Raw genomic sequence first — 12,383 nt, 5'->3', positions numbered from 1 at the left:
AAAGGCATTCACAAGGGAAAGCAACCTGACCCCAGGTGTCACAGACCAAGAGGAATGAGGAGGGCACCCTCCAGAAAAGGGGTCTGGAGAAACGTCAGTGCTTCGGTATGACGAGGGCTTCCATGCAGGAGAGAGTGATGGAAGCATGAGAGACTGGTTGCACACTGGGAGACTGATCAAATAAGTAAATATGATAAGATAATGGGAGTCAGGTTTCTCACTGTCATCAGAGAAGGGAGTTACAAATATATACAGAGAAAAGTGAATGAATCCTGTGGGATTGAACTGGAAGTAGAGGTACTGGTGTGAACTTATGGCCCACACACATACATACCCACACACAGAGAAAAAATAACAGGTGTGTGTGTGTGGGGGTGAGGGTGGAAGTGGGGGATGTGGGAAGAATGACAACCCAACAGCAATGAGCACACCTACTGCTCAGTTGTTGGTTTTTAAATACCCTGTTCTACTAAATTGAACCAGAGTTCTCTGGAGAAACTACTGTTTCCAGGGCTGGGAAGGAGAAAAGTTCAAGATAAACCTGGAAGTTATTATATCAAAGTATAAAAATTCTCAAAGAATTATGTGTGTACATCCAAAAGACACCGAGGCCAGACTGAAGTGGTGCCCACTGGCCAAATCTGGAATAATTTGAGCATAAAATCAAATGATGATAACTATGAATTATAACATTGAATAAAAACAGAGAACTATGTTTAACTGTTCCAAACTGATATAAATAAAAGCATGAATAAACTGAAATTTTGATAAAGACAGGATACTTACATAACCTCCAAGTATCTCCCCACAAAATAGTAATGAATTACAAGGGACAAAAATAATTTTACTGTGAAGATTCTGGCAGACATAACCTTAATCAAGTGATAAAAGTAAATAATATCAGTAACAGAGCAAATAGAAGGTATATGCCATCAGACAGGTTCCAAGGGTTACATATCACTTCTAAAGATATGTAACATAAACATAATCAGGAGCAAACATTAGACAAACTAAAATTGAGATACATTCTATGAAATAATTGGTCTGTAATCTTTAACAATTTTTTTTTCTTTATTGATTTTAGAAAGCGAGGAAGGGAGAGGGAGACAGAGATAGAACATCGATGAGAGAGAACATCGATTGGCCGCCTCCTGCATGGCCCCCACTAGGGCTCGGGCCCACAACCTGGGCATGTGCCCTGACCTGGAATTGAACTGGCAACCTCTTGGTGTATGGGTTGATGCTCAACCACTGAGCCACACCTGTGGGGCAGGTCTATAATCTTTAAAGGTATGAAAGTTATAAAGATCAAGGATAAACTAAAACTGCTACAGACTGAAGGAAATTTTCAGTCTCCTCTAAGCTCATTTAGATATGATAACTAAATGCAATGTGTGATTCTAAACTGAATCCTTTTGTTATAAAAGATATTGGAAGGCCAACTGGCAACATTTAAATGAAGTATAAAGGTTAGATAGTAGTAACATATCTGGTTAGATAGTAGTAAATAATATCCTGATTGTGGTGGCTGAATTGTGGTCATATAGCAGTATGTCCTTGTTTGTATAGGGGTGATAAGGTATAATATTGGTAAAATATTCTAGGTCAAGGTTTAAGGTTCAAACATACTCTTATTGTTTGTATAAGTGTGAAATTATTTCAAAATAAAAAATCTTAAATTGAGACATGTGAACAAGTAGAAAATTGTGGTAAATGTACAAAAGAGAAAACAGCCAAAAGCAGCAGCCGCAAAGATAATTCAGCTATTTGAATTGAGAGACAAGAACTATAAAATAACCATAAATATACAAAAGAAAATAAAGGAAAAGATAGAAATTTTCAACTTAAAAAGGACGAGGTAAAAGTTAATCAAATGGTCATTCTAGAACTGAAAAGTTATAATTTCTGTAATTAAGAACTCAATGCAGAATCTTAACAGCGAAAGATAAGACTAGCAAAGACAACTAGCAAAGATAGGGTCAACAAAAATTATCCCAACTGAAGCATAGAGAACAACTAAACGTTAATACAAAACAGACAAACAAGTAACAAAACAAACAGAAACAATAAAACAGAGTATATGACATGTAAAATACTGTTATGATCCAACATATGAAAAACTGTAATTCCAGATGACAAAAGAAAATGGAGCAGAAGCAATTTTGAAGAAATAGAGCCAACATTTTTGCAAAATCAACAAAAGCTATGTGAAAAGTTGAGTGAATCCCAAATGGACTTTGAAAACAAAAACAAAACACCTACCCCCTGCTGGAAATGTAAAGAGAAAATCTTAAATGTACTTAGAGCAAAAAAGACACATGATCTTCAGAGAAAGAACAATAAGGATAACAGTTAACTTCTCAAAAGAAACTATGAGAGCTAGAAGACAATGGAATGATAGGTCTAAAGGACAGAAAGAATAAACTGATCAACATAGAATTTTCTAACAAGCAGAATTATCTTTCTAAACTAAAAGTGAATAAGATATACTCAAACAATTAAAGCTGAGATTATTCATCACAAGAAATCAATACATAAGAAATATCAAAGTAAGTTCCTTAGGCAAAAGAAAATTGGTATCAGATAGAATCAGGAAAGTACAAGATGGAATGAAAGAGCATCTGAAAGGGTAATAATGTGAATAAAGATAAAAGACTATTGACTGTTTAATGCAAAAACAGTATCTTGTGAAATAGTTAGCAAATATAGAAGTAAAAATATATCACAATTATAGCAACAAAAGCAGAACTCCCCCCCCCCCCCCGATTTATAGCATTTTAAGAATTATACACTGTTCAGGATATGGCAAAAGTATTAATTTAAGGTAGATTATAATAAGAGAGTATTTTATAATTTTTATCATAACCACTAAAATAATAATTCTAAAATGAATAGCAAATACCCAACAAAGACGGTAAATTGGAATAATAAAAATAAAAAAAAAAAATAATAAAAACTTAATAAATACAAAAGTTGGGAAAGGAAAAATGGAAACAAAAAGCAGGTGGGACAAACAGAAAAGAAATAGAAAGATGGTAAAATTAAACATATCTGTACCAGTACTTATATTAAATAAATTAAACACTGGAATTAAAAGATAATAGACTGGATAAAAACCAAGACTCGACCACACACTATTTACAAGAAGCACACTTTTAAATATAAAGACATAGTGTTAACACACTGAATTGTGTCCCCTCCCCCAAATTCACATGCAAAAGCCCTAACCTCCAATGTGACTATACTTGGAGATAGGGCCTTTAAAGAGGTAATCGAGGCTAAATGAGGTCATAAAGGTGGGCGCTGATCTGACAGGCCTGGTGTCCTGTAAGAGGAGGAAGAGACACCACAAAGCTCTCTGCACAAGTGCACAGAGAAAAGGGCATGTGAGGAAAAAGGGAGAAGGCAGCTGTCTGCAAACCGCTGAGAGGTTCATCAGAAACCAGCCCTGCCAGCACCTTCGCTTGGACAAAGCCAGAGAGATGTGAGAAAATAGAATATCTGGTATTTTGTCGTGGCACGCCAAGCAAACTAAGAGAGGGATAACATAACAGTTAAAGGACTGGAAAAATATACAAGCAAGCACTGTACAAAGGAAAGCTGATGTGGCTATATAACATTGAACAAAGTATACTTTAAGGCAAGAAGAATAAATAGATTTTAAAATGCCCATTTCTCAATGGTAAAGGATCAATTCAACAGAAAGATAAAACAATCTTTTTTTTTTTATCCTCACCCACGGACATTTTTTGTTCAGATAGAGGGGGGGAGAGAGAGAGAGAGAGAGAAAACATCTACGTGAAAGGGACACATCGAGTGGCTGCCACCCGCACGACCAACCAGGGACGGGGACAAACTGCAACCGAGGTACGTGCCCTTAGCGGGAACTGAACCCGTGTCTCTCTGGACTGCAGGCCGACGCTATAACCACTGAACAAAACCGGCCAGGGCACAATCTTAAGTTTATATCTAATATCATAGTTTCAGATATACAAAAATGAACATAACTAAAAGGAAAAGCAGATAAATCATAATTGGAGATTTTAATACAATTCTCTCAGTAACTGATAAACAAGCAGACAAAAAAAATCAGTAAAAATATAGAACACTTGACTAACACTATTAACCAACTTCATCTTAATGATACTTGTAGGGGACTACACCAAACAATTGCAAAATACAGTCTATTCAAGTGAATATGCAACATTCCCCAAAATACAACATATAATGAACCAAAAGGCAAGTTTTAATTTCAAAATATTAAAACTCTCCAGAGAAGGTTCTCTCCTCATAATATAATCAAACTAAAAAATGAATATAGAAAGAGAATTTAAAAATCCCTAAATGTTGGCAATTAAACAACACACATCTGGATAAGCCATGATTCAAAGAAAGAAGTCACAATAAAAATTGAAAAATATTTTGACTCAAGGATAATAAAAATATATCAAAATCTGCTAAATGCATTTAAAGCAGTGCACAGACATTTGTATCTCTGAGTACACCTATTAGAAAAGAATAGTTGAAAATCAGCCCTGGCCAGTTTGGCTCAGCGGTTAGAGCGTCGGCCTGTGGTCCGGAGAGACCCGGGTTCGGTTCCCGCTAAGGGCACGTACTTCGGTTGCAGTTTGTCCCCGGCCCTGGTTGGTCGTGTGGGTGGCAGCGACTCGATGTGTCCCTTCACGTCGATGTTTCTCCCTCTCTCTCCCTCCCACTCTATCTGTGTACAAAAAATGGAAAAACATCCTCGGGTGAGGATAAAAAAAAAAAAAAAGAAAGAAAATCAATGATGTAAGTTTCCACCTCAAGAAGCCAGAAAAAACAACAGCAGCAAATTAAACCCAAAGAAAGAGAAATAATAAAGAGCAGAAATCAATGACAGACACCAAATGTATAATGGAAAAAATCAACAAAGCTAAAAGCTCATTCTTTGAAAAGATTAACAAAGTTGACAAACCCTTAGCAAAAATAATCTGTTAAAAATAAATTACCAATATCAGAAATTAAAAAAAAGAAATATTACTACACACTCTAAGAGACATTTACATGACACTAAGATGATATTATGAGTACCTGCAGGTCAATATTTTACAACTTAAGATGAAAAGGACACTAGCCTGAAAAACCCAACTTATTAAAACTTACATAAGAATAACATAAAAAATGTGAACAGTCTTATATCAGTTAAAGCAATTGAATCTGTAATTTAAAGCCTTCCAGGGTCAGATGATCTCACTGGTGAAGTCACCTAAGTATCAATTTATCTATAGTGTTTGCTATTAAATCTGTGTATAGGATTTTTAAATGGTTAATCTAGGTACTGCTGTGTGTAACTCACTACTCTGTACCTGCATCTCCTTCCCGCCCGTCGGCAGTAGGCAGCGCTGCCTGCCCCGTCAGGGTAGTGCCAGAAGAGAGAGATCGAAAGAAAAGTGCCAAAAAGCTCTGATTCAGGCCATCACCTTGTTTATCCCTCTACTAATACCATCACCTAAGCAAAGCCCACAACTACTCCCCTGTACTCACACCCTCTGGGTTTCTTTTTTAAAAGAGTAGTTTATTAATTTTCAGAGAGGGAGGAAGGGAGAGGGAGAGAGAGAGAAAAACTTCGATGTAAGAGCCTAACATTGATTGGCTGCCCCTTGCTCGTCCCCTACTAGGGGTCTAGCTCATAATTCGAGCACGTGCCCTGACCAGGAATCAAACCAGCAACCTTTCAGTGTGCAGGACAACATCCAGTCAACTGAGCCACACCGGCCAGGGCCACCATTCAGGTTTCTGTCATGACATACTTCCCCTTTGAGGTAACCACTGTTGGTCCTTTCAAAGCTGATTTCACCCATGTAAATATTTCAGACAAGTGAGAGAGGATGGCAACATGAGTCATAAATGATGATCTGCCTCAAAAGGGCTGGCCCTGAGTCCATTATGTCCCACAACTGATTTTGCTTCTAAAGAACCTTACTATACTTTCTATGGTCTTTTCCCCCTCAGCTGATTTAAAAAAAAGGGGGCTAGGATCTGAATAGTTTCCCCAGAGAACAAGTCAATATGGCCAATAAGTACATAGAAGATGCTCAATGCCATTAACCATCAGGGAAATGAAAATCAAAACCACCATGAGATCCCATGAGATACACTTGCATGGCTATAATCAAAAGACAAATAGTGTCGCCCTGGCCAGTTTGGCTCAGCGGTTAGAGCGTCGACCTGCGGTCCCGAGAGGCCCGGATTCGGTTCCGCTAAGGGCACGTACCTCGGTTGTAGTTTGTCCCCGGCCCTGGTTGGTCGTGCGGGTGGCAGCCACTCGAAGTGTCCCTTTCACATAGATGTTTCTCTCTGTTTCTCTCTCTCTCTCTCTCTCTCTCTGTTCCTGTCTCTCCCTCCCACTCTACCAGAACAAAAAAAAAAAAAAAAAAGGAAAAATGTCCTCGGGTGAGGATAAAAAAAAAAAAAAAGACAAATAGTGTTGTTAAGAATGTGGAGAAATGGGAACTCTCATATATTGCTGGTGGGACTGTAAAATGGGGCAGTCTCTTCGAAAAACCATAAGCAGTTCCTCAAAAATTTAAACACACAGTTACCATATGACCCAGCAATTCCACTCCTGAGCCAGATGCAAGATAAATGTAAAAAGATGTGCATATGCCCATGTTCAAGAATGTTCACAGGTGCTTTATTCATAATGGCCAAAATTGAAGGGGAAAAAAAACCCTAAAAACTAAATATCTATCAAAAGAAGAATGGACAAATTGTGGTATATGCTTGCAATGAAATGTTACACAGCAGTAAAAAATAAAGAAACAATGATATATGTAACAACATGGATGACTGTCACAAATGTTATATTGGGCATAATAAGCCTGATCCAAAAAAATATGTATTATGTGATTCCAAATATTTGAATTTCAAGAGGAGGTCGAACTAATTAATCAATGGTGAGAGAAATCAGAATAACAGTTACCTTGGAGTAGGGGTGGGGTGAAAGGACTGATATTGGCAGGAAGTAGGTTAAGAAAACAAACTTTCTAGGGGTTTTGTAAATATTCCAATTTGATATGGGTAGTAGTTGTGTGTGAGAAAAATATATATAAATGATGCCCATATATATGTTACTTTGCATTATAGCTGTGGCAAATAAAATATACACAGGTATATAAAAATGCATTAAGTTGTATCCTTAAGATTTTTATACTATCTGTACAATAAATGTATTTTGTATTTCCAATGTTTTAAATAATGAAGTAAAACTACTCTATGTACAATATTGTACCAAATATCTTTAAAATGTTACATATAAGTAGAGAAAATAAAAATGAGAATGAAATGTTCTCAATTTCATAGTGGAGAGGTTAAGAACTCAGGCACTGGAATCAGAATGGCATGTTCAAATCTAGATTTTGTCACTTAATAACTCTATGACTTCTCAAAACTCCTGTTTCTCCATCAGTAAAACACAGAAAATAATATACCTAAATGAGGTTGATGTGGTGATTAAAAGAGACAATATATGTAAAATGCTTGGTACCCAGTAAATACTAAAGAACTGTTTTATATCAACACCTCCCTCATGTAATATAATTACAGATGGTTTTATTTACTGCTTTATACCTTTCTCGTGTTTTTTTCAGATGATGGAGAACTCTGAATTCAAATACACAGAATTTGGAAGTTATCCTATAGGCAGTGCAGTCATGTGAGTTTTGATCAGGTCAGTGGTGCAGTCGACAGCAGCTGTGGGAAGGCCGCTGTCAGTAATGCTCGGTGGACTTGGCACGGAGGAGACTTGGCAGGAGCAGCAGGGCAGCCTTGAGGTGGAGGGCCTACTGTCATCATTTTAAGCCTCACAATATCCAGGTAAAATCTAGAATTGGCATCCCCATTCTTTCATTTTAAAATACTTTCTATTTATTTCCTGAAACTATATAGAATATCTTTTTTTAGATTCATTCATTCTTTCATTCCATAAGTATTCTTTTTTATTGATGTATAACTGACATATGACATTAGTTTCAGGTGCACAACATAATGATTTGATATTTGTATATATTATGAAATAATCACTATAATAAACCTAGTTAGCATCTCATGTTTTCAAAATCTTTTACAACGCACCGATGGTCACCAAGGTACTCACTGAGAGGCTGTGCTGCTCTGTGCCATATACAAACCATAAGTTTATGTAATTTATAAATCACAAAGTCCTTAAATGTTCAGTACCACTCAAAATAATTTCCTTTTGAATTTCATAACCCCCAGCATATGGCGCAGACACCTAACACAACCACTGCTCCCACGCCTCCCGCCACTCTGCTCACTTCCTTCATGTTACTTTCCAGTAAATCTGGGAAGACCTAGCAATAAATCTTCAGCATTCAAATACTTTTTAATGTGCTTTGGGAGTAGCTTCAGTCTTTCTCCAGAGCTTGAAAGATCAAAGTTACTCAAGAGGTCTGTGGGGTGTATGTGTGTGCATTTAACCTATGTCTCAATCTCAAATGTGGTTAAGAACTTAGCTTCCAGAGTTGAACTAAAAATCAGTAGCAAGCAGTGGAAAAGACAAAACAGTGTCCATACACTGCCAGATAACAAATGAAATCTATAAAGGATCTTTCTTAGAAACAAAATTAAAAGTTCCAATTCCATCAGTCACAGAATATAAAAACTGCAAGACAATAAAGTATATAAGAGATATACTGAAGGGTAAAAATGACAGGAACACACAGAGTAGACTGTGACATATCTCTAATTACTACTCAGTTTCAGGCTTATAGTAAAAATTAGTCTTCAGATAGTTGATAACATCAGCCTGTCTCAGCTGGTTTAGTAACCAAGATCTGTGGCCAAGCAAATACTTCTAACAAAATTGATTTTCTTTTTTGGCATCCAATAGGCCAGTCAATAATAATGTTGTTTAAGAAAGACTGAGTCATGAGAGAGATGAACCTTTACTTCCATTTATTATGTTTGTATTGTCTATATTTTCAAAGAGTTTCAATAATGAGACCAAAGAAGAAATTACAAGGGGAAAGCTATTCTGAGAGCTAATTTCCAAAAGCCCCCTCTGACTTGGAAGCATGTTAGCAACCCAAACTGACAAAGCCAGACCATTCCCTAACTGAAACTAGATCACATGAGTTAGGACTGTCAATAACAAAGGAAAATCAAGGCTAGGGTCAATAGAAAGTGGTCAAGTGAATACAAGAGAAAAAAGAAAACACTGCTCAGGTATACAGTCCTAACTGATTCTCCTAAAAACCTTTTACTTTGCATTAAAACTGATATTCAGTTAAGAATGTTCAGTTAAGAGTGTTCTGTTAATGCCACGTAAGGCAGTTTTTGGATTGTCTGTCTTATCTTATCCAAACAAACAGGACACAGGAAACCCACAGGCAGAAACCTTAGGCTATGCCTAACTTGGGGACATTTCCCTCCAAAATACTCTTAAGAAATCTAAAACACTAAGTCGAAAAAATATATACATCTCTATGTTCATTATGCAGTGTTATTTACAATAGTTAAGATATAGAAACAACCTAAGTGCCCATCAACAGATGATTGGATAAAGACCTGGTACATATATACAATGTAATATTTTTACAATGGAACACTACTCAACCACAACAAGTAGTAAAATCTTAAAATTTGCAACAATATGGATGGAACTACAGGGTAGTATGCTAAGTGAAATAAGTCAGATAGAGGAAGACAAATACCATATAATCTCACTTATAAGTAGAATCTAAAGAATAAAATAAATGAACAAATAAAACAGAAACTGAACAAACTGAAGGTTCAGATGGGACTGAGGTGGGGGGATGGGTAAAATAGGTGAAGGGAGTAAGAAGTTACAAAATAGTCACAGTGGCTCGGTGGTTAGAGTGTCGACCCAGACACCAAAGGGTCTTGGATTTGATCCCCAATCAAGGAAATGTACTGGGGTTGCAGGTTCAATCTCCGGCCCTGGTTGGGGCACATGCGGGAGGCAACCAATTGATGTGTCTCTCTCACACTGATGTTGCTCTCCCCCTACCACGTCCTCTCTAAAAATCAATGAAAAAAATATCCTCAGGTGAGGATTAACAACAACAATAAAGTATAGTATAGGGAAAATAGTCAATAATATTGTAATAACTATGTACGGTGTCAGACAGGAAGAATTATCAGGGAGATCACCACATAAATTATATAATTGTCTAACCACTGTGTAATACACGTAAAACAAATATAACATAATACTGAATGTTAACTGTAATTGAAAACCAAAAATAATTTAAAAAATATGCTCAATCCAAACCAAATAAGAGACACAGGTTGTACCAATAGATGGTTTCTTTTGTTTTTCTTTTGTTTTTTATCCTTACCCATGAACATTTTTGCAGTTATCTTCAGATAGAGCGGGAGGAAGAAAGGAAGGAAGAGAGAGAGAGAAACATCGACATGAGAAAGACACATTGAGTGGTTGCCACCTACATGACCCCAACTGGAGCTGGGCACAAACTGCAACTGAGGTACGTGCCCTTAGCAGGAATCGAACCCAGGACTCTCTGGTCCACGGGCCGACACTCTAACCACTGAGCCAAACCGGCCAGTGCTGTTTTGTTTTGTTTTTTAACTTAGGGATGGTGGTGCTGATTGGGAGAAATAAGGATTGGAAAGATTTCAAAATTCACACAAAAAAATAAACAAGGAAAAGTTCTGAACAAGTAGGGAAGGAATCTATCCTAAAAGATATTAAAACATCTTTTGAAGCTATAGTGCTTAAAAAAGCCCAGCACAAGTATATGAACAGAAAAACAGAGCAATGGTATAAAAAACAGCCCAGAAATACATTGAGGGGACACAGGTAATGACTGTTTAGTGGGTACAAGGCTTCCTTTTGGGATGATGAAAATACTGTGCAACAAGATAGTGTTGCTGGTTGTATAACACTGTTAAATGTACTAATCCCACTGAACTTTACAACAGTCAATATGGTAAATTTTATATTATGTGGATTTGACCACAATTTTTTAAACAAGCTCCCTCTTCATCACTCTTACCTGAGAGTTAATATCAGCTCTGTATTGTAGCAAGACTGTGACAAGTTCCTTGTGCCCTCGATCGCATGCCCAATGGAGCAGAGCTCTGCCCTAAAAACACAGAAAGAGAGAAACAATTTGTTAATACAGCTGTGGGGCCATATAAAAGGTATAATGTTTTAAGAAAGACAAAGTAATATGTAAAACTGAGTTAATTATTCTAAGAATGACTGATATAAAATGTTCTATGGGAGAAACAGTCAACTTTTCGAAATCATTTGGAAATCCTGAGTTCTACTTCTGGAATTCATTATGTTCTAGCCCAATGACTTATGTCAGCCTGATCAGTCTCCTCATCTACAGAGCAGAAAAAAAGATAATATTTGTTGAATGAATGAGCTACAATATAATGCTTTGTGCATTTTAAAGTACTACTTTATAAATGTAAAAGATAGTTTTCTTAAATTATCACATTCACCACTTCTGGTGAAAGAAATCTGATGGATTAAAAAATGAGTACTTACATACTCATTAGATGAGAAAACATAATCTAAATGTAGTATATATAAATTTACTCAAGTTTATTTCTTAAAATGTAAGAAATTTTAATCAGTTTGAAAACAAGCATTCCCCCCTTAGTATCATAGATTTACACTCTTTTGTGTGTGTGTGTGTGAATCCTCACCCAAGGACATTTTCTCATTGATTTCTAGACAGAGTGGAAGGGAGGGAAGAAGAGAGGGAGGGGAGGGAGAGCACGAGAGAAACACTGATGTGAAAGAGACACACTGACTGGTTGCCTCCCAACTGTGCCCCGACCAGGGCTGGGGATCGAACTTGGAACCCAGGCACGTACGTACCCTTGACTGGGAATCAAATCCGTGATCATTTGGTCTGTGGGTCAATGCTCTAACCGCTGAGCCAAACCAGCCAGGACCCAAATTTACACTCTTAAATATCTCAAAAACACTAGCAGTTTACTTGGTGTCTAGCTTCAAACATTGACTGTGAAAGCCATTTGTAAAAGAGAACAGATGATTAACTGTTAGGAGAGAAAGTACTAAATATGAAACATTATTTTAATTGCTTTCTACCAAAGACTCAGTTACTATCAAGTGTGTTAATTCTATTCTGCACCATTAGAAAATCTTGGTTTAGTTAATGAAGGAAGCCTACTTGGTCCAATGAATAAACAAAACCCCAACAGCTAAGGACTTCTCAGAAGCAATGAATGGATGTATGACTTAACACCACCTTCTGAGGGTGGTAGTGATGGTATTTTTAAGAACTGGAATGTTTTTCCACATTAAGTTGAAATCCCTGCTTTATGTCCTTTTAGAAAAGATTTAAGTGGGACAAAGT

At 36.8% G+C, this 12,383-nt stretch overlaps 1 protein-coding gene across 4 annotated transcripts in view; it reads right to left on the bottom strand.

The window, feature by feature from the left end:
• The window catches only part of ACBD6 (acyl-CoA binding domain containing 6), a 144,424-nt gene that overhangs the window by 54,939 nt on the left and 77,102 nt on the right, over positions 1 to 12,383 (bottom strand). For 3 of the 4 annotated variants that reach the window (XM_036273546.1, XM_036273547.1, XM_036273550.1), the window contains one exon: positions 11,043 to 11,132. In XM_036273546.1, coding sequence (XP_036129439.1) covers positions 11,043 to 11,132 — 90 coding nt within the window. Of the gene's footprint in view, positions 1 to 7,715; positions 7,809 to 11,042; positions 11,133 to 12,383 lie in introns of those variants that run through there. The other variant, XM_036273548.1, reaches the window with a different exon arrangement.

Source organism: Molossus molossus, unplaced genomic scaffold (genome assembly GCF_014108415.1).
Source record: "Molossus molossus isolate mMolMol1 unplaced genomic scaffold, mMolMol1.p scaffold_m16_p_20, whole genome shotgun sequence".
Classification (NCBI taxonomy): Eukaryota; Metazoa; Chordata; class Mammalia; order Chiroptera; family Molossidae; genus Molossus; species Molossus molossus.
Note: the sequence above shows the minus strand (reverse complement) of the source record. Positions and strands in the feature narration are given on the sequence as shown.